The 23,266-nt window shown below is 41.7% G+C and overlaps 1 protein-coding gene across 1 annotated transcript in view; it reads right to left on the bottom strand.

Annotated features, from left to right (window-relative positions):
* Positions 1-2,398: 2,398 nt before the first annotated feature.
* The window catches only part of TNFSF13B (TNF superfamily member 13b), a 33,270-nt gene continuing 12,402 nt past the window's right edge, over positions 2,399-23,266 (bottom strand). The window contains exons 3-6 of the mRNA XM_035003058.1: positions 18,571-18,627; positions 7,190-7,302; positions 6,955-7,105; positions 2,399-3,999 (exon numbers count right to left, since the gene is read on the bottom strand). Coding sequence (XP_034858949.1) covers positions 3,887-3,999; positions 6,955-7,105; positions 7,190-7,302; positions 18,571-18,627 — 434 coding nt within the window. The 3' untranslated portion in view covers positions 2,399-3,886. The remainder of the gene's footprint in view (positions 4,000-6,954; positions 7,106-7,189; positions 7,303-18,570; positions 18,628-23,266) is intronic.

The raw sequence follows: 23,266 nt of genomic DNA on the forward strand, positions 1-23,266 counted from the left end.
CAGACGCTTAACGACTGAGCCACCCAGGTGCCCCTCATTGCATCATTTTTAAAACAACCCAAGACTTAGCTGGCTTGAGTAAGGACGGTGGTGAAGGTGAGGACCTCAAACCAAGCCTGAGAGTTGGTCTGGCCACAGTTGAGCAGGGACCACGGCCCCACTGCGTGGCATCGCTGACCTCGCACGGGCCCCTCACTGCCGTGCATCGCCCCCGGAAGACGGGGAGCCCCAAAGGATATCAGCAAGACCAGGATCTTGGGCCCCTCCCTTTTAACCGTGATCAGTTTGTAAAAGTTAACCCAATGTATGCGAGGTTACAGACCTGATTTGTGGAAGCGACTGCAGATGATCGGCAGTGGAGTGTGTCTGGTAAGCGCCGGCATCCTCGTGGGGGCCCGACCGGGGACAGGTGCCCCGAGAGCCGCGTGGGGTCCGCAGCCCAGCGCTCGCCCGCGTGGCTGCAGTGGGCGGACAGGAACCAGCCCGGGGGTCGCCTCCAGGAGCCTGGTTCCGCGCGGTTTTCCGCGGTGTGCCCTTCGGGGAGCGTCCCGGCGTATTTGCTGCAGTCGACCCTAGGCACAGCCTAGGCCGGGGCAGTCGGGCTCCCGGGGGTCCGTGCCGCAGAGATGTGCACGCAGGTCTTCCCGGATGCTTCCAGAGAAGGCTCGCACGAAGTTTAGATGCGCTGTTTCATGTAATGGGCCTACATGCATCTAGATGTATGTTGGTATTTCTCTTCCCCGGGAAGCCACGCGGGAGCCAAGCGAGCGGGCAGCTGCCGGTGGGAGCGGGGCTCCGGTTACAGCCTCTCCCGGGACCGGCGAGCCCGACCCGGGCTCGTTACGAGGCGAGTCGCGAAGGTCTTGTAACGAGACGCTGCGCGCCCCGCACGCTCGCAGCCAGGCGGGGAAGAGCCCCGCTCGGCACAGGGCGGAGAAGGGGCGCCCATCTCTCCGGGGCCCGGCGGGGCGGCCGGTCACTCGGCCGGGGGCTTGCTGGCTCGTCCGTCCGTCCGTCCGTCCCGCAGGCGAGCCAGCCAACACCCTCGAGGACCCAGTTATCAGCACCCTTCCCGAGGTTGCGAGTAAGACAGGCGCCTGCGTCCGGGCCCCTACACTTAACCTTAGGAACGATCCCTTACAGGAGATCCCACGGCCACATCATCTCCCCCAGAGCCAACTGGGAGAAAGCTAGGGAAGGGGACGCGGGAGCGCCGCTGCCCCCGTGGAGACCCCCACCCTCCACCACGGGGTTACCCCCTCTTCGCCCGTCTCCTCACTGCTAAATAAACCCCTCCTGAACCACTCCGACTTCCCTCACGGTTGCACCCTCGAGCAAGACGGGATTCACTTTTATCGCTGGTTAAACTCAAAGCAAAAGGCACGTCAGGAATACGTGATGTGGCGGAATGCATCACCTGCTGATAAACTGCGCTGAGTCGTGGAAGGGGAACGGGAGGCAGCTGTAGACCGCAGGGGCCTGGCGCGCAGGCCTGTCGGTCGGGAGCACGATCTTCCCGGCCCACATGCTCTAAGAACTCCTTGCTTTGAACCTGTCTCTGGAGTGTCGACGTGAACGAACTCTTTTTGAAACATGTAAGACATTCACAATTGCAAATGCTTTGTTTCCTACCCTAACACATACTACTTTATAATGTTTTACGAGTGTGCACTGAATTCTTATTTACTTTTTGAAACATGTAAGACATTCACAATTGCAAATGCTTTGTTTCCCACCCTAACACGTATTACTTTATAATGTTTTACGAGTGTGCACTGAATTCTTATTTACTTTTTGAAACATGTAAGACATTCACAATTGCAAATGCTTTGTTTCCCACCCTAACACATACTACTTTATAATGTTTTACGAGTGTGCACTGAATTCTTATTTACTTTTTGAAACATGTAAGGTATTCACAATTGCAAATGCTTTGTTTCCCACCCTAACACGTATTACTTTATAATGTTTTACGAGTGTGCACTAAATTCTTATTTACTTTTTGAAACATGTAAGATATTCACAATTGCAAATGCTTTGTTTCCTACCCTAACACGTATTACTTTATAATGTTTTACGAGTGTGCGCTGAATTCTTATTTACTTATTTTTAAAGATGTATTTATTGTATAGAGAGGGAAAGAGAGCGTGCCTGTGGGGGGGCGGGCAGAGGGAGAGGGAGAGAGTCTCAGGCAGACTCCCCACTGAGCACAGAGCCAGACGCGGGGCTCGATCTCATGACCCCGAGATCATGACCTGAGCCGAAACCGAGTCCGAGGCTCAACTGGCCATACCATCCGGGCGCCCCCGCACTGAATCTTTAAAATGGCATTTAGGTACGTGGAGAGAAACCAAAATATGAGTGGTGTTAACCAAACTCAATCAAAAGGCCAGGCAGAAGGCACGAAGTTTTTTTATTTGGTGATTCAAGTTAGCAGCAACACTAGGACTATGACTCACCTCCTAGATCAGGACTCGGCCTATACTTTTAAATTATAATTTTGTAAAACACAGTAAGTTGCAAAATATATTTGATTTTAACCAGAAAGCCAAAATTGTGGTCATCAGAGCTTTAAACAACGTTTAATCTTAGACACAAAATACAAATCATCTCTTGTTTCGTTTTGAAAAGCATATTCTTAAACACATTTCAATGTGGACTGGAGAAAGTAAGTGTAGACCATGGTCTATTTTTTTCCACCTACTGTTTAAACTAGAGAAGGAAACTGTTTAATAAAGTAAACTCTTTAAACCGATGACATTTACAAAAAAAGACAAGCAGAACAAGGGAGATTGATGTCCTAAAGACGCATTTGTGAATACGATTCTCTATTAGATGGAAAGGAGGGTGGTGTCTCTGGCATATTCTCAGCCAGGTAACAAGCACAAGGCACCAAACACCCTTCAGGACGCCAGGAACTTTAATGAAACCTCAACTTCTGTAAAGCTAATAACATGAGTATGTTTTAAAGGCTGGGATAATAGCAGCAGTTTAAAACAGAAGACTAGGAAATAAAGGGCAAATAGATTCATTATAAATGTATTCATTAACTTCTAGTGGAGATTTTATTTTTACACAAGAACAATTAGAGCTATTTTTTCACTTCATGCTCATATGCGTAAGAGTCGGAATTACCCCCCGGTAAAGTTTCTGAAGTGACTGAAATTAGCTAGGAAAAAATACACGTTAGGGATAGACACACGAGAGAATGACTTCCCTCTTGTGAAAAATATCTGGTGGTCCATCAGGTGATATAATATTACAGATAAAAACTGCAGACTTGAAGTAAACCAGAAGAATTTAAATAGTACCTGTATTTTAAGTCCAACTGCTTAATATATTTCAATGTAAGCTTTTAATTACTTTTTCATATGTCAAATGCAAGATTTCTATAATTTTTTTTGTTTTGTTTTACTTTCCACAATGCTAACTGCAAAAGGAGAGGGGCATACTTAACATAAAGAGAAAGGTTGGATCCTGAGATTCCCCAAGAATGTCCTCATGTCCGACAGACATGGACACTTAGTTCCGCAGCCGATAATGGAATGCCATTTTGGAAGAAATGATTTTTGTCCCCTTGCAACCTGTGCTCCGTCCAGGTCAAGAAGCCATGACTAAGTCGTTCAACATGGCATTACAGTGAGAAGCCTACTTCTAGCTTTCCCTAAACGGGCCCTAGTTCTTGTAATTCACATGACACCCTTTGGCTGTGGTTGTCTGTTAAATTTCCTGTTTTGGTCTAGTATCAGCAAATCAAAACAAGTAGCTCCCAGAAAAGGCTATGGTAACTACTGTTTTTCTTCCTTTTGGTATTTCCAGTTAAGTATCTTCTCCTTAGAGGTACAGAGAAGGGAAGGAACACAGCCACAAACAAGGTGTAAGTAGGTCACAGAAGCTTCAATGCACCAAAAAACGTGCCGTCCCCATCTCGTGATATTTTAGCATCCTCACGTGGTATTGCAAGCTGGATCTCATCTCCTTCTTCCAGCTTTGCGATGCCTGGAAAACAATGATTTACAGGGACTTTAAGTGGTTGTACAATATGGGAGGCAGGGTGTGGGGGGGTGCATTAAATAAAACGATGTTATTTTGGAAAAATGTTAACATAGGCATTCACACTTCAAGTGACATGAGCGGACTTCTAGTCCAGTTACTATTCTACCAGCCTAAAAACAAAACAAAACAAAAAGCTAAAGCAAATGAGCAGAAAGATTTACAACAGATATAAATGTATTTATCACCTACTGTCTATAAAATGGAGACTCTGAACAGAAACCAATGTCTTATTTGAAGAAAAAAAAGTTAAGTAAATCATAGCACATCCCTTGTTGGGGTATTGTCTGGTTAAAAGTGGTTTTGCTTCATTTTATTAACAAAATGGTTTATAATAGTGTTTAAAATGTTAAATAAAATAAAAAATAGAAATACAAAAAATAAGGATGTTAAATAAAAATACAAAATAGAAATATAAAAAGTACACACACACTATGCAGTATGTATTTACCACATAGACGCTGCATAAATATACACTTAAATGTGTGTGTATATTACTAAGAATGTGTGTATATTACTAAGAATAAAAAACAAAACACCACATATTAGCAAAGCCCATCTGTTAACATAGTTTTGCTCTGGAGTCCAGACCATGGGGTTAGGAGTCATTTGGATTATTTTTTATAGCCTTCTATATTTCCATGAGTCCTTAAATGACCATATTTGTCCTTGTAATCAAAAGCAATAAAATACTTAGCTTCTCAAAACTGACCAATAAATCTTTATGTGCCTAATTTACAATGATGTGTTCTGTGATTCAGGAACACAGAATACAATTCAGGAACTACACTCGGTACATCAGTAGGGACCCCATTTTCAAAGACAAACATGAAGGGAAAGAAAGGACAATCAGGGGAGAAGAAGCAAAGAAACTAACAAAATAACATCGAAGTTGTTAATACTTTCAACCAACAATTTAAAAAGTAGTTGCATTTTTGTGAAGATGCCGTGAAAATGTATTTACACGACTATATTATGTATGTTAACATCCATCATCAAGCCGAAAGCACCCAGATCGCCTCAGGCAACAGCCAGTCAGTCTTTATTTATCGAAACTTACGATGTACCAGACACCTTTCTAGACACGCACAGGGCTGTGATCAGAATGACAAAAGATTCTGTCTCCAAGGATCTTGTTTTTTTTGTAATGGACTAAGACAGACAACAAACAAAAGAACAGTTTCAGGTATCGTGAAGGGTAATGTGCACACGTTTTAGGATTAGCAAAGCATTTGATGACTACATGAAAAAATATAGACTGGAATTTACTTGTTGGATAAATCAGTTGTTATCATAAAGAATGAAGAGAATCTAATATTTTGACAAAGGTTATCGATCACGGAGCATTAAGTAATACTAACTCTCAAAATAAAGTCAGTGTGAACCGACGATTTTCAAGTAGGGTCTGTTTGAAACTCTTAACACTGAGTTTTTGGCTATTTCAATTCTTCCAGATTACAGCAACCAGCTGTAACCTCTACGACAGACACTCGATTTGTTAGTGAAATAGTGAGTAAGGCCCAGCTTTGTGTAAGGGCGGTGCTTGGTGTTATGCTGGACTCCTCAAATGGACCATTTGCATTTTCTTCCAGGTTATTATGTACAGGAGCACTGCATGCTCTTATGTACTAATAGGTAGCTTTTAATGGTTTTAAGCAGATTGGTGCTAGAACAGATGAGAATCGCAAACCTGGAATGTCCTGGAGAACGGTTCTCATACCTAACACTGAGCTACGGCACTGAAACACAGATTTCAGGTCTAGTGAATTAGTCTTAAAAGGCGAGGCCCCTGGGAAGTGTGGCCGAGAGCGTGAGCACGGAGGGGCAATGACCAGCACGGCCCCTGTAAGTACCACTGAGTCTGGACTCAGTCCAGACGGGGGTGGCCCCGCCGTTCTGTGGGTTTTCTGCAACGCCAGGATACTGGCTATTGCTGGGCGCAGGGGAACATCTCTTTATGAAAATGAGGGAGTTTCAATTCAACACACTTCCTCATTATCCCCTTACAGCTGTTTATGGCCGCGGGCCCACAGTGACAATCGTCTCCGATTTTCCTTCCTTCCTGATTGAGTGATTGTGCACTTGGTAGCAAATGCCTTCGAAACTTAGGGTTTCAGAGGAGGCGGCCAGGCCCCATGCCTGTGTTTCAGGGAACTGTCTGGAACTGAAGACATTCCTCAGGGTTCTCAATGGATTTGTCAAAGTCACCAGAGAGGAATAAATGTGTTATAGGCAAATATGGGTTTTTTCCCCCCTAATAGCAGCTTTGATGAATTTACCCTCAAAATAAAATAAAGACTATGTTGGCAATTATAGCCCAAAGAGCTGAAGTGAACAAAGCCCTCCCTTTCTCTTTCTTTTCTCTCTGCATCTTCACTGACCCTGAGCCGAAGGAGCCTTGCTCCTGCTCGTTTCCATCTCAAAGTCAAATGTGCACCAGGCGTCACCTGAAGGAGAGGGGAGAAAGCCTCTGGGCAACCTGACCGGACCCTCGATCTGGTCAAGGGCATGTCTTCAGCAGCATGTAAAACAAAAACACAAAGAAAAAAAGCTTTGGGGGCTCACACTCTGGGGTCAGACCGGTTGGTTTAATCCAAGTTCTGGAACTTGGAAGCTGTGCCATCTGGAACAAGGTGCGCTACCTCTCTGTGTCTCAGATGCTGCCTCCCTTAAACAGGGGGGATCATACGAAGGAGCCCAGGTCAGGTGCAGACAAGGATGCCTGGCACATGGCAATCATTCCCTGTGTTCTTACACAGTATTATCTACCGAAGAGCAATAAAACTATTAGTAATGATTTTATCCGTTTCGACTCAAACGAACTAACTCATCCTTCCAGAGAATAAACACCACACAGTATATTGAGGAATGTCTTTCTATTTATACAGAACTGTTATTTACCAGCTGAATAACAGGAATTATTGGGTAGTGTTTCAGGCATATTTTGAATACATCGGAACAAAGTCACCAGACTCAATTCGTCCCCAAAGACGTGGACTTTTTTCCTCTGTATTAGATGTCCCATGGCAAAGGTGTTATCGGTGTATAAAACCTGAGGAACAAACAAAGATGCTGGTCAGAAGGGAGCATGGCAGGGAGACCCGGGGCAGAGGGAGCAGGTGGGTGGGGAACCTACCTGACCGTATATAAAGAAGTAACCGGTTTCTTTCACCAGTATTTTATTTTCCTTCTCCTCCAGGGCCCTTCCTCTTTTAAAGCTCAGCAGCCACGGAACGAACGTATATGCTCCTGTGACACAGAGAGAAGGCTTGTGAGAAGAGCAGTTTTTCACCTCTGCTCAGAGGCTAAACCTGAGTCTGAAACTTAGGGAATTTCATCTTCAACAAAAAGAGGCAAAGGAGACCAATCAGGACTCTCCACTGGTATTTCAGCCGTGGTTCGCACATGACCCCCCGCGCCCCTCGGGAACCCGAGGGCAAGCACGTCCTAAGAAATGTCTGTGTTTTCTTCCAGTCTTGTGCGCGTTTCAGCCATGTTCACCAGAAAGCCTGGTCTGCATAGGACCAAATGGACCAAATGTCTCTGAATGACGGAGATTTTCTCGTTTTCCTTTGGTTCCTGGATAGGAGGGAGTTAGGATGGGAAGAGTTTAGCGCAGCGCACGGGGGAAGGAGGGGAAGGAGGGGAAGGAGGGGAAGAAGCCCCCTCCCCAGAAGGCACCAGAACAGTGCTTAGGGGCAGGCAGCGAAGGAGTGACCAAGACACAATCTCTACTGGACAGGGTCAAGGAACTCGGCGGGACTCGTCTGTGATATTCAAGTTGAAGTGGTTACTCGTCAGCACACAAATTCTCCTCCGTGACCCCTCAGATGCCCCTGGGGAGTGATGGGGGAGCCGCCGAGCGCACGAGACCGAGGAAGGGGGCACAGAGCTGCTGGTGGTTACAGAAATGGTTGGGCAGGAGGGGACCCAGTCTCCGCGCTGAACACGTGCTCTGGGACAAACACCTGTGAGGAAGGTTATATACTCCTCTCCTGTGAATTCACAGCGTTAAATTCACTGGATTTCTCACCATTGTGTGAAAATACTGGAGTAAACTGTGAACCCTGAGGCTAGGTTAAGAATGCGGGGGTTCTAAATAAAATGGCATAAACCAAGTGAAAAGATTAGGGAAGTGGTAATATAAGGAGAGAATAGTGAAATGAAACTGTGGTCTAAAATAGTCTAAAAAATGTTCCCTTATAATTGGTAATGCTGGACCACACATGTCCCCAGGCTTCACCTTGGTCATAGCAAAAAGGGAAATAATAGAACTCAGAGTCCACAGGGCAATATGCCAGGAGCTCAGAGCAAAACAACTTGTCCTGGACTGAGTTTAAAGAGCAATTTCCCCATGGATTTTTGCAAGGGGGTAGCACCGTAGGATATGGTGGTTGGTGACGCTTTCAGACTCATAAATACAATTGCTGAGGGAACGTGCCTGCTTCAGCTAGCTCCCCCAAGGCAAACCCATCATAGCTGAACTTTTTCCTAATAGGATTGAGGGGAGAGTAAAGACAAGAACCCCATATTTTCAGGACACTTCAGAGAAGTAAAGAACCCAAGGACACTATGAATCTGAATTCCGTCCCCTACATCAGTCCTCCAAGTCGGCAAGTCCACAGGTGGAGGGTGGGCAGCTGTGAGGGAGACCACAAAAGGAGCCACGGGTGCCTGTGGACAGAAGGCTCTCGTCCCTCTTCTTGTGCGCTCCCAGGATGTGCCTCTGTCTCCTACGGGGAGGGAGGCCCCCAGGATTCGGCAGGCCTGATCACCTGGCTCTGCTGTTCCCAAGAAGGTCTGTGAGGAAACTGGGCTCGGATGAAAGCCCCCCGGGGCCACACTGCAAGGGGACAGTCCCTGGAGGAAAGGTCTCCCTCAGTAACACGTCACAGAGGCAAGCTCATCATCCGTCGTTTGACATTTGTTTAAAGGAGATCATGTGCTCAAGGCACTTTTAAATGCAGAGTAACCAAAATATGAGGAAGAATGATTTATCGTGTTGTTATTACTGTAAAACACAATTGATGAGGAAAGAGGGCCGCTCCCGTGCTCGTGAGGACACCGGGCAGATGCTCTGACCCAGGCGCACCTTTCTCTCTTCCAAACAGCACACGTCTGAGATTTGGACCTCTCCGGGTCTGGGCACCCCCGAAGTCCGGTCCCCTGCTATTTCCCAGGGCCTGAAATGATGGCTGGCCAATGGCGGACTGAACAGTCAATGAATTAACTACCTCAACTTTAAACATAAACAAATTCAAAGTGGGGGTGTCCTAAGCAGTTGCCCACAAACATCCCATTGTGTTTCCAAAGCTTCGTATTATTTATTAATTTATTCTTAAAAGCATTTTATGAGCTGGTTGCTGGAACTGTGTGAGATGGAACATCATCACAGAGGTAGTATGTACTCGCAAGGTAAAGGAAAGCGCACGTTTCCAAAACTGCTTGCTTACATTCTGGCTGGAGATGTTTATTGACTAAACTTTTTTTTCAATACCTTAAGTTGATTTCCTATTTCTTTACACCATACGTACATCTATAAAATTAGTGAGCTGGTTTTTACCAAATTTCACTGCTGCATTGCCAGAACAGAAAGAAGAACAAGTAGTTACTAGACATATATTCTTTTGTTCTCTTGACATTTTCTTTTGGCATTTCGTCCTATCTTGCTGGAAATATTCTTACTAGAGACAGCCCATGGTTACTGGTTTTTAGGTACTGTCTGTATTTCTGCCCCCTGCACACACACGTTACACACACACACACGTGTACGTGCGTGCATGCGCCCACAAGTTACACTGCATGAGGCCAAATGCCAAGAACACAGCCCTGCACAGCATCTGTGCTCAGTGAGTATGTGCTGAGTGAATCTTAAATCGACGAAACAATACATTAAAAGCTAAAGTAATTATAAACTTAAGCATAAATATTATAACATGTTTCTACATCTTAAAACTTAGATTCTTAGCACGCTAATTAGACTATGGGTAAATGCTGACAAGAAAATATGCATGAAGTGCCTATTCCATAGGATGCTTTTCTAAACTAGAACGCATCACCACCAATAAATATTTGAGAATTTGTAAGTAAACTCCAAGAGTATTACTGCTTATCTTTGTTAGTCCACAGCTAAACACAGATGTGCTGCAGTGTATAAAGCCTGAACTTCCCAGCTCCACTGAGCTGTAAATACTTGATGCATTTAAATGTTTCTGAAAACTTAAAATTAATGTGTACCATAATATGTGAAATTAAATCAACAGAATGCCAGAACAAACATGCGAAAATAATTTACACGTATACTTGAAAGTGTCTGCTCTTAAAAAGAGTAGCTCTTTCCTGATCTGACTTATGTGAAAACATAAATTTTCTGTTGACAACATTTTATAGAAAAATCAGATATGATGAGCACTGGGTGTTATACGCAACTAATGAATCACTGAAAACTACATCAAAAACTAATGATGTAAATTGAATATAAATTTTAAAAAATTGAAAAAAAATAAAATGCCCAATTAAATCTTGAACCAAAAAAAAAAAAAAGAAAGAAAAATCAGATATATTTCATTAATACTTGTTTTTTATTCTACTTTATGGATAGATTTCCTTGCAAACATTCATACTTCCGGTGTTACCTCCCTCGGTAACTGAAAACTCGCTACAGAGAGCAGCGGTCAATCATAGCTATCGTATTTGGTTGCTTCTCTTGATTTTTTAATCTTATCATCACACAGCTGCTGGAAATAGTTTTAGGGGATAAGATACTGATAATGTTTTTTTAAAAGGCAGATTATATCAACCAGTTCCAGCCGCAGTAATTTCTTATATAAAACAAGTGCTGCTTGGCATGGAGATCCACAGTTATGACAGGTTTGATTCTGTCGTTGGGGCAGAGCAGGGGGGTCAGGAGGAAGCACGGGCAGCCAGGCGGGGCTGTGGGGGCTGAACCATACGAAGGGCCTTTGGAGGCCCCTGCTGGGCTGTGAGCAGTGGAGAGAAATGATTATTCTGCTTTAGAAATGTCACCCTGTGTCTACCAGACAAGAATGGGGGCCAAGGAAACCAGCCAAGAGGAGAGATATGAAGGGGATCTGTAACAGGATGGTGAGATGGGCACGAAGGGCGATAGATTAATTCAGGTTACGTTCATGGGGAATAACTGATAGAGTTTGAGACTGATGTACTGAGTCAGAGGGACCAGTCAAGAATGACACCCCAAATTCTGCCTGAAACAACCGGGGACACAGTCATCACACTCACTGAAATAGGAGGAAAGCTGGGGACAAGCCCTATAGTCCGGGCTGAGATTCCACCAAGTTGTAAAGAAAGAGGTGTTAAATAGAGGTGAATATAGGCTTGGAGCTAAGTGGTTTGGGCTAAAGATTTACACTTAAACCATCAGCACATACATGCTAAGGGACAACATAGGAGTATTTAAGAACGCCAAAGGAATAAGAAGAAGGAAAAGAGAATAAGACTGTATCAGAGGACTGAAGAACATCTATACTGGGAGATACATTACAGAGTAATTTGCAAAGAAATTTAAAAAGGAGTGGCTAAAAGAGTAAGGAAATTATTAGGGAAATAACCCAAGGGCAGCATTATGTTTCAAGAAGGGAGTTATCAAGTGTCAAATTCTATTGGGAGAGTAAAAGTAAATTTCATTATTGCCTGTACGAAATAATTAGACAGCAAGGCAGAAATAAACAAGAGATTTCTGCTATCAACACGACTGTGGAAATAACGTCTGTCCTTTTTTACCTCCTGTTCAGTCATGTGAAAGAAGCAGACAGATGCATGTTCTCCAGAGTAGCTGTACGGGCTGCCAAAAGTCCCTGGGATCGCACTGGGGCTGGGTGTGGGAAGCCAGGAAAACAGTGACAGGTCCTGACAGGGGCCAGCTTCACAAAGAGCCAGCAAAAATCAACTCCCTAATGGTGAAGAAGCCCTCATATGCACATAGAAATCTCCAACAAACTCACAGTCCACGAAATGCCCATGTTGGCTAAAAGAACATGGAAGATGAGGAGGAAAAAAATCATTGAAATGAAAATAAAAGTTTCAGAATGGGAAACAGGTTTTGCACAAAACAAAGTAAGGTGGAAAGAGTTTAGAATTTGAAAAAAAAAAAAATATATATATATAGAACTATCGAGTATATAGGACCTGTAAGACAGGTCAAGAATTACCAGCATACACGTCATTGGAACCCTGGTAGACAAAACCAGCAACAACAAAAAGTCAAGCAGAGCAACCACAGACGGGGAGGTGCACCCCGGGCCAGGGAAGTCGATTCCATATAACTTCATTAGTTTTGTGTTGCTCCTGCAACAAATTACCACAAACTCAGTGGCTTAAAACAACACACATTTACTATCTCACGGTTCTAAACATCACAAGTCTCACTGGGCAAAAATCAAGGTGTTGGCAAGTCTGTGTTCTTTCTGGAAGCTGCCAAGCCCATCCCTTGCCTTTTTCTGGCTCCTACAGTCTGCCTGCTTTCCTTGATTCCTGGCCTCCTCCATCTCCCAGGCACCAGTCTCATCATTCCCAACTTCACTTTCATCCTCACATCACCTCTCTGACTCTGACCCAACCAACTCACTCTGTAAGGATGCTTGTCATTACCCTGGGCTCACCCAGATCAGCCAGGGTAGTTGCCCCACATTTCTTAATCACATCTGCAAAGTGCCCTTTCCCATGTGACCTACAATACTCACAAGTCTCAGGGATGAGGCTGCAGATGTCTCTGGGAGCTGTTATGTTACTTACCACAGCAGTCAACCCTGAGATACAGAGTAAAATAAATACTGACTTTTTAAGGTAAATAAACAATTCCTTATGTAATCAGGCAAGAAAGTCAAGCCACTCATAAGAAGAAAAATTTCTCTTACCTTAGTTCTCTTCAAAGTGCATTTAATGCCAAAGAAGAGTGGAGAAATTCCTACAACTCAAGTAAAGAAAGGGGAAATGGGATTTTGCATCTAGCCATCTGTCCTTAAAGTATAGAAACTACAAAGATAGAGTTTTATCAATGCAGAAACTTGGTGACCATTTTTCTCATGAGCCCATTTTGAATAAACTAGTCAAGAGTGAAATTCAGGAAATTAAGACATGAATGAGGAAAGCACAGTAAAAGCACTTGCAATGGGTATTGAATATATTTATCTGTAAAACCAAGCAAGACAAAAGCACATAAAGAGAATGGTTTGAAAGAAAAGAAGGAAACAGTTTTATGTCATGACAATGTAGAAATTATAAAATTTACAAATACAGAGAAGTAGAGGAGGAAAAATATTGATAATGGCCTCATTTGTAATACCTGGAGCTCCAAGGCTGTGTATTAAAGTTGATAGATCAGGAACAGAAACATAAATATTTTAATAGTACATACACAGACATTTAGAAATATAATATTAGCACCCAAAAAGTGTATGGTGGGGGACAAGAAGAATATAGAGAATTAAGAGGAATCATATTAATTTTATTCTAGCCTAGAGTGGTCAATAGATATTCCCAAAAGAGGTAATTATAGATGTCAGAGTGATGTCACGGAAAATGGCAAAGTAAAAAGCTTATAGAGTAAGTTCCTCCACCAAAATAGCACTTAAGCTGGCAAAACTTACCGAATCAACACCTTTGAATATATGAAATCTAATAAAAAAACTTACAGCAACCAAGAGAGTACTTAATAAAAAAAGAAAAAGGCTGTTAAATTTCAGTAAGGAAGTATTGTATTTTTGCTTCCTCACTTACCATCCCCCATTCTCCAGCATGGCAGCAGCTATGGACATGATGGCCTGGGTTCTAGGTGGCATCTTGCTGGTGCTGGTGGGTATAATACTTACTTTGTTCCCAAATCACTGTAGCTATGCATTTTGACCTGTCTGGAGATTTTTTTTTCCTCATTTAAAAAAAAAATATTTATTTATTTATTTTAGAGAGCGAGAGTTGAGGAGGGGGGGAGGGAGTCTTAAGCAGACTCTGTGCTGAGCGCAGAGCCTGATGCAGGACTTGATCCCACGACCCCGAGGTCACAACCTGAGTGAAACTAAGAGTTGGATGCTTAACTGATTGTGCCCCCCAGGCGCTCCTGTCTGGAGATTTCTTTCAGATAGGAGTAGGTCCCCAGGCTGGTGTCAACCAAAAACTTTAAAGATGTACACTACCTGTAGCCTTCTGGAACAAGGGACAGCAGACTGACAAAAGCATACAAACCAACAGAAAATTATGGCCCATTCACAGGAAAAAAAAAGAAATTGGCAGAAACCATTTCTGAGGAAACCAGGACGTTGAACTTACTAGACAAAGATTTATATCTTTTAAATATGCTTAAGGAGCTAAGGGAAACCACAAAGGACCTAGGAAAACTAGGAGAATTATGTATAAACAAACAGACACTATCAGTAAACAGATAAAAAATATTTTGTTAAAAAAGGAACCAAATAGAACTTGTGAGCTAAAAAGTAAAATAGCTAAATTAAAAAATTCAGTAGAGAGGTTACAGAGCAAATTAGGCAGGCAGAAGGCAGAATCCACAAATTTGAAAATAGAACAATTAAAATTATCCAGTCTGAGGAGCAGAAAGAAAAGAAATGAAAGGAAGTGAACTGAACATAGGGGGCCCTCAATCAGACTAACATTTGCATTATGGGAGTGTCAGAAGGAGGAGGGAAAGGAGCAAAAAGAGTTATTTGAAGATATAAGGGCCAAACTCTTCTTAACTTTGAAGAAAGAATGCATCTACACATCCAAGAAGCTGAATGAATTCTAAAAAGGATAAACTCAGGGACGCCTGGGTGGCTCAGCCCGTTAAGCGTCTGCCTTTGGCTCAGGTCATGATCTCAGGGTCCTGGGATCAAGTCCTGCATTGGGCTCCTTGCTCAGTGGGGAGCCTGCTTCTCCCTCTGCTGCTCCCCCTGCTTGTGCTCTCTCTCTCTCTGACAAATAAATAAATAAAATCTTTAAAAAAATAAAAAGGATAAACTCAAAGAGATCCATACCAAGGTGAATTATAATTAAGTGGTTGAAAGAAAGGACAAGAAGAAAATCTTGAAAGCAGCAGGAGAGAAGCAATTCTTCCAGTACAAGGGATGCTCAATAATATTAACAGTTTATTTCTCACTTGAAACCGTGTAGGCAAAAGACAGTGGGATGAATGAAGGATTATCTCAGCAAGGTGCAGTGTAGTAAGCCTTACACATCATCCCTCCACAGAAACATTGATTTAACAATACCTTAAAAATGCCAAATACCTTGAAAAGAAATTCAGAATCCAGCTAAGAAGTAGAAGCTAAGTAGTAAAGCACAAACTGAGAAGCAGTCACATTTATATAGGTAAGAGGAGCAATTTCAACTTATTCACACCAGTCCCTCCCCCAGACAGGCCTCGGTCGGCACCAAGAAGACAGCCTCGTTCTGTGATTCCCCCACGGAGGGACGGTGAGATCTGAGTGTGCACCTGGCCACATGGCCTATCAGAGTGCCTTCTGTGGAGCTGCTTTCCATCTCGCCCCATACTTTGTGCTGAACAACCAAAAGAGCTTGGTCCCTGTGACAGTTAGAAACAAAGAAAAGGGGAAGACATTCTTTTATAGCCAGCAGTTTGTTTTGTTTTGTTTTGTTTTGCATGATTGAGGAAAAGCAGAGAACAGATTCTTTTCCTCCAGGAGGGGAGGGAGGAAGCAAAGGGGGCCTTGCTCCTTGAGGCCTTACAGTGGCTAATATCAAGCACTGCTGACCAGTAAAATTGTATCCCAGTCAAAATCAGTCCATGAGGAGTAGGAGAGATAGCTTCATAGGCAACAAAGCAGCTCTGCAAAGAACATGAAGGATCAAGAAAACCCAACACAATCAAAGGGATAAGACAAATCTCCAGTAAACCTGAAAGAAATGGCTATAATGAGTATAGATCACTCTGAACTCTAGTATAAAAGTAAAAGACAAAAGTATTAAAAGAATTATAACTACAGTAGTTTGTTAATAGACACAATATTTTATATAAAGCAGATGTAAATCAAAGTTAAGTTATCAGCTTAAAAGAGACTACTACAACTAAGTTGCTTTATGTAAGTGTCATGGTAAACACCAATTTAAAAACCTGAAGCAGATACCCAAAATACACACAGAAAGGAATCAAAACATATCAGTACACAAGATAATCAAGCCACAAAGGAAGACATCAAGAGAGGAAGAAAGGAACAAAGGAACTATAAAGCAGCCAGAAAACAATTAAGGAAAGGAAAATAATAAGTCCTATCAATAATTACTTTAAATGTAAATGGATTAAATTCCCCAATCAAAAGGCATAGAGTGGCTGAATGAATTGAAAGAAAAACAAAATGCAACCATATTCTGCCTACAAAAAACTCACTTCAGCATTAAGGACACACATAGTGAAAGGCTGGAAAATAATATTTCATCCAAATGGTAAACAAAAGAGATAAGAAGTGGCTATTCTTATATTAAACAAAATAGACTTCAAGTAAAAAAATGTCACAAGGGACAAAGAAGTCATTATATGATGACAAGTGGATCGATTCATCAAGAGGATATAACAAATGTATATGTTCATATATATATATATATATATATATATATATATATATATGCACTCAACATTGGAGCCCCTAAATGTATACAGAAAATATTAACAGATTTGAAGGGAGAAATAGATAGCAATACAATAAGAGTAGGGGAATTCAATACCTACTTTCAATAATGGATAAGTCATCCAAAAGAAAATCAGTAAGGGAATAGTGTGCTTGAACAACACTACAGACCAGATGGACTTAGCAGATACACATGGAATATTCTATCCTACAGTAGCAGAATATGCATTCTTCCTAAGTGCACAAAGAAAATTCTCCAGGATAAATAAAATGTTAGTGCGCAACTAATGAATCATTGAACACTACATCAAAAACTAATGATGTATTATAAGTTGGCTAATTGAACATAATAAAAAAAGTGTTAGGGCACAAAATAAATCTGAAGAGATTTAAGAAGACTGAAATCACATCAAGTACCTTTTCCAACCACAATGACATGAAACTAGAAATCAGTAACAGGAGAAAAATAGGAAAGTTCAAAACTACATGGAAATTAAGCAACACACTCCTCAACTAACAGGTCACATGAAATTAAAAAGTGGAATTAAAAATATCGTGAGACAGGTGAAAATGGAAACACAACCTACCCGACCTTGCGGGGTGCAGGCAAGGAGTGGTGCTAAAATGCGCCCAGGCCCACTAACAGTTCCGTGCTGCTCAAGGCCTGCTGGTGTCACCAGGCTAACCTATGCATCCAAGGAGCAAAGCACGCAGATAAGCACCCAAGGTCAGTGTAGGGCAGCCACCAACCAGGAAGATCACACACAATCCTCTGTGCAACTCACATTCACGATCAAGTAGCAGCTTCATCTTTCTGTGTGACGGACAGCACTTTTGTTTTGGCCAAATGTGTAAAACAAACTTTTCCTAAGTTATACTTTAAAAATTTTATCTTTGGTCCTCAAGGTCTTCTTCTGACTTCATTTTAATTCTTACTAAACAGTCTGCTGCCTATTCAAGTTGCAAACGTAAGACTTTGGAAAATGTAGAGCGGTAAATAATAACAGAATTTCAAATAGTTTAGTACTTATGTTACATTTGGGATAATTAAAGCCACTTAGAGAAATACAGATGCAAGACAACACTCTTGGCACTCCTTACAAAGGCTCATCCAAATTCATTTTCTGGGCTCCTTCTTGTTTCCCCATTCCCGGCCCCTAGCTTAACCCTCGGACACTTGTGCACTCCCTGTTCTGGTTTACAGCCCAGACATTCCCTAGCCTGCCCCCCTGCTGGAGTTTTCCCCATAGCACTTAATTTTATCATTCCACATTTCACTTGTTCATTAGCTTTTTTCCCCTGTTTCCCCTCAACAAAAGGTAAATTCCATGAAAGTGAGGAACAATACACATTTTATTCTTTGCTAAGTCCCACGGCCCACACAGTAAGTAGAACATTGTATGTCTTTAACCAATACATGCAAAATATAAAGTAATCATTTCACATTGGATTATCATAAAAGTGTTATATTCATTTTCACATATTTACTAATAATTAATATAAAATGTTTATGGTACATTCAGGTTCACCTTCACCCTATGATGATTTCTAAAACCTAATAAAATAGGGCAATTAATATTTGTGAAGATGATCCTGAGTCACTGAGAAGCCAAAGTGATTTCTAAAAAATAAAAAAAACCCTGAAGTTGGCTTAGTATTGGTTTTATCAAATGCTAATTATTTTAAATCTCTAAGTATTCGTGTCTCTAAGGTAATTTTGTTTGTTAGATTATTACCTTAGCCTAAATATTTATTCCCCGATCATTTTGAATAAATTGAAGTTTCTTATTTTACATCTGGTTCTGAGAAGTTTGGAGGCAGACAGCTGATGTGAGATGAAGTCTGAATACAGTCTTACACGTGATTGAACTGTAAGTCGAAACGTTGCGGGAGATGATCTTATTACCTTTCCGTATGGTAGGCGTTTCATTGTCTGCAATCAGTTGCAAGCAGTCTTGAGTGACTGAAAAGCAAAAATGCATCCTTTTAGTTACTTGAATAGGAACCGAAAGGGAAGTAAGATGCCTGAACGCACCGCACAAAGCTACAGAGCTGTTCTTCCAGAACCACGGAACCAATAACGCTTCCTCCGGAGCCTGCTCATTGTTCTAAAACTGCTTTATGACAACTGCACACAGATTTTTATCATAAGTTTTACTTAAAATATGGTATGGCCTTGAAATTCGGTTTAGAGAAACTCTATGTGCTGTTGAAACATGGTAAGTATATCATCCTGAGAGTTCAACCTCACTTGCCTTAAGGTGTCATGCCTGGACAGAAAGCGAGTTTAGTGATTATCATGTGTCTTTCCAGTCTGTCACACGTATAAGCCAAACTACCAGAATACTATAGAGTGATTTTTTGTTTTTAAAAAAAGCCTAACATTAAGGGGCGCCTGGGTGGCTCAGTCGGTTAAGCGCCTGACTCTTGATTTGGGCTCAGGTCATGGTCTCAGGGTCGTGAGATTGAGCCGAGCGTCAGGCTCCATGCCCAGCTTGAGATTCTTCCTCTCCCTCTCCCTCTGCCCCTCCCCGCCTCACCCCCACTCTCTATCAAAAAAACAAAAACAGAAACAAACAAAAAAAGCCAACATTAAATAGTAACTCACGGTTACTGCTAATAAAATTACCACTACTGAAAATAAAAGCAATTGCTAACATTTACTGAGCAGATATAAATACAGGCAACCTCACAAAAATCCTCAAAACTACATACGAGAAACTAAGTCCTGGCAAGTATAAACGGCTTATTTCGGGGCCTGTGGTGGAAAGTGATGGGGCCAGAACTGAAGCCAGGCCTGTTTCACTCCAGAGCCAAAGTCAGGCTTTGGGTACAATATTTTGGACCAAGAAGAGAAGAGAGAGAGCATCTTTAAAAATAAAATGGGAGATTTCCCTGAAACCGCATAATCAGTAAAGCTTCTGGGAAGCATCAATTTGCATCACATATCACATGTACGATATTCCAGATAGCATTCAAGGAAACAGAGAACTATTCTGTTAAATAAGGACAGATGCCTCCAGGTGAAAGCAAAATGAGAACACTGTCTATGGGGAAAGGAGCAGTAAATATCTATGGGAAATACGACAAAGCAATTTAAGTGTGCCTATTTTAAATTAAGAAAATATGAGTCGAGATCTCTTATTATCTAGCAAGTATTTTATTCAGAGTTGAAGAAGTACTTTAAAAACATGCCTCTCTATGTTCACATTTTAAGAGTTTGACACAGTGAATTCCTGCTTCCCTTATTAATTGAAAACGTTCTGAGTTCTAATACCTAATAGCACAGCACCTAATAACAGATGTAAGACTTACAAGCTATTCCCAAGCTGTGCAGACACACAGGCCTTCGAAGAATACTGCTGCAGGGAGTAAGCACATCAGAAAATCTGTTAAGAAGTTCCCCCTTGGTATTCCAAAGTGGGAATATAATGTTAAAAGCTGCCATTCTTGGGGCGCCTGGGTGACTCAGTCGGTGAAGCGTAGGTCTTTGGCTCAGGTCATGATCCCAGGGTCCTGGGATTGAGCCCCGCGTGGGGCTCCCTGCTCAGTGGGGAGTCTGCTCCTCCCTCTGCCTCTGCCCCATGCCCCCCGTTTGTGCGTGCGCTTGATCTCTCTCTCTCTCTCATACAAGATCTTTTTTAAAAAGCTGCAATTCCTTTATAACTCTGAAACTTTTCTAACATATTTTTACGTTTATCTGATCATTTCAATAGGAGCAGAACATTCCCGTGATTCTTTGGTTGATCTGCAAAACCACGATGGCCATGTCTGTGCCACAGGGAAAATGTGACTCATTAGCTCTGTTACTATGGCAGACCTTCTGCCACCAAAAATATGTAAAAGCATCATTAAGAGGCAGAAGGGTCGTGAATAAGGACGGCGTGAAAGAAAGGAGAAACAAAACACCCACAGCAGAGAGAGAGTCTAAAGAGCAGGGGCAGTCTCTCGAGTAGCGCTACCAGCCCTACCTCAAACGTGCTCCTATCCTTCTCGCAAACACTTCTTAAGGAATTACTGCTCACAGGGCATCGTGATAAGCTCTGTGAGGGATGCAAGGCTCAAGCAGAGCATGGGAACCTTGAATCTTCCCTCCACACAGAAGAGGATGTTGACAAAAAGGTTAAATTTCCAAATGTTCCCTCTTTCCTGGGCTGTATGTGCACGTGCATACAGAGATTAAATGAGATAATGCATGTGGCATATTTAGAACTATTCCTGGCCCACAATACTTGCGAGATCGATCTTGGCCATTATAGTGGGAGGTGCTAGCATTATTGTTCTTCACAGTATTGAACCCAATAAACTGTGCACATAAAGGAAGGGCACTAGAAGGCTGTGAAGGCCAGATGAACCTGATAAAGAGAAACAAGGAAAACTGTAAGATGTTTGTTACTCACGATTTCAATGAACCCTTTCCTTGACCGTTTACCCAACACCCCATAGGAGACTTACACATTCTATTTAGAGAAAGAGATGTCCCTAGAGTGAGCCTTGATACTACTAAACTGCTAAGAAAACATCCGAATCTTAATCTCTGCAGCCCCACTGGAGTTGGCTACAACCTACATGTTAAAAAAACAATAAATCTATTCCATCACGTAGTAGCAGAAATCGAACTTCTAGAAGAAAACACACTGCGGGGAGAAAAGTGCATTTCAAGAAATACTCTTCAGAAAGGAAAGTGGATTATTCAAATAAACGTTCGATCATAGTGTTTGAATTATACTTGCTGAAGCCAGTGCCATTCATTAACTTTTCCTATTCCAGAGAAAGTCACTGGGCTTTTGAAGGAGTGTTGCTGGAAATAAGCTTGAGGACTCCCACTCTGGCCTCATGAGATGCTGCTTAGGTCCCATCAACCTCAGCAGTGCTGTTTACCTCTTTCACTTTCTTCCGTTTTAGGAAATCCGATGTCCGTTATCATCTTATCTCTAGTACAATCCTTTAAGACTTTCCGGTTCAACACAGATCTGATCTTAAAGTATAGATTATTGCTCACAAAAAGTGAGTCAAAATAGCAATACTGCTTTTTCATATCTCCAAGTAGCATAGACAGCCAGCCATGAGAATTTTGAGAATGCACAGTCTAATGTAAGAAACACAATGCTGGTAACAATTATAATGCTCATCAGTTGTATTTGGTTTTCAAAAGTCTTGCGTACAACCTTCCCTCTACTACAACTGAAGGGAATTTGGAGAGTCTGAGATAATTTATCTTTTTAACTAAACAACATGATAACATGCGTTAAAACCTTTCTGTGTCTGATGGGGACACACATATTTCTATATATATATTTTTTTATATTATAATAATGTGTGAAAAAAGGATAATTAATCTTGGTAAGTACAAATTTACAGCTTAATATTTATTCATAACATTAAACTTTGTATAAAATATTTCTATGTTTTTTTATTAGAGAGAGAAAGAGAGAGAGGGAACACAAGCAGGGGAAGCGGCAGAGGGAGAGACAGGCTCCCCGCTGAGCAGGGAGCCCGATGTGGGGCTCCATCCCAGGACCCCAGGATCATGACCTGAGCCAAAGGCAGACACTTAACTGACTGAGCCACCCAGGTGCCCCTGTAAAATATTTCTAAAACAAAAATATTATATTGATGGCAAAAATAGTTTACAAAGGAGAATTCCTAAAATAAGAGTTTTTAGAACAAAAATAATTTGCTATTGCTCAATATTTGATATAATAAAATCCAGCCAACCTCACAGAAAAGCATTTAAATATTTTCCATACGAAAAACATTTTGAGTTTGAAAGCCATCTGTTGAAGTACGACACATATTACATTCAAACACCATTTAATTAGGAAAAGGGATTTGAATGTTTATGGGATTGCTAGTATCTGCTGTATTATTTTCTGAATTGGAACTAAACGTTTTCAAACTGGAGTTGGGTTTATTGTACATTGTTTCAACAAAGCTCAACCTAATATAAACTACCATAAATAATGCAATTATTGCAGATTACACGTAACTCCAGTGGAAACACAGAGCTTTTCTCAACACATCTGCCCCATCCATATGATGCACACCTACTCGTTCTTGGTAGTCCTTCCTACTCATCTCATTCAAGCTACTCCCAACCTCTTTAGTCTGGATGAGATGTCCTTCCTGCATTTTCCTGGGTCTCTTTCTTTGTCCTTCTGTCTTCTTACTTTACTGCATCAGAGTTTTTGAAGGCGATGCCAATCTCCTATTTCTGTATACCTTACAATTCAGTATATGGAAGTCATGAGAAACACAGTTTGATTTTTCTTGAACTAGTTTTGAATAAATAATCAGTGGCTAGAAAAGTCTAACTAGGAGAAATCCCATAAAGATCTAAATATTGACCTAATGAGGGACATAGATTTATGAAGAAATTGAAGAAAGCATGATTTTGGGATAAACATTTCTACTGGAATGGGAATATAGGAATTTAGGGGCAAAAACTGGATTATAGAGTTTTATTTGACCAGTGATAAAGAGTTTGCCAATACAAGTTAATGGAGTTTTAAAAGTATTTCTAGAGAGCTAAATTGAGAAGTATGTATTTGATGTACCAGAAATTTTTTTAAAAATTAGGAATTTTTAATCTTGAGAGGGGC

This window comes from Mirounga leonina, unplaced genomic scaffold, assembly GCF_011800145.1.
Source record: "Mirounga leonina isolate KUSES-001 unplaced genomic scaffold, KU_Mleo_1.0 Mir_127, whole genome shotgun sequence".
In the NCBI taxonomy this organism is placed as follows: domain Eukaryota; kingdom Metazoa; phylum Chordata; class Mammalia; order Carnivora; family Phocidae; genus Mirounga; species Mirounga leonina.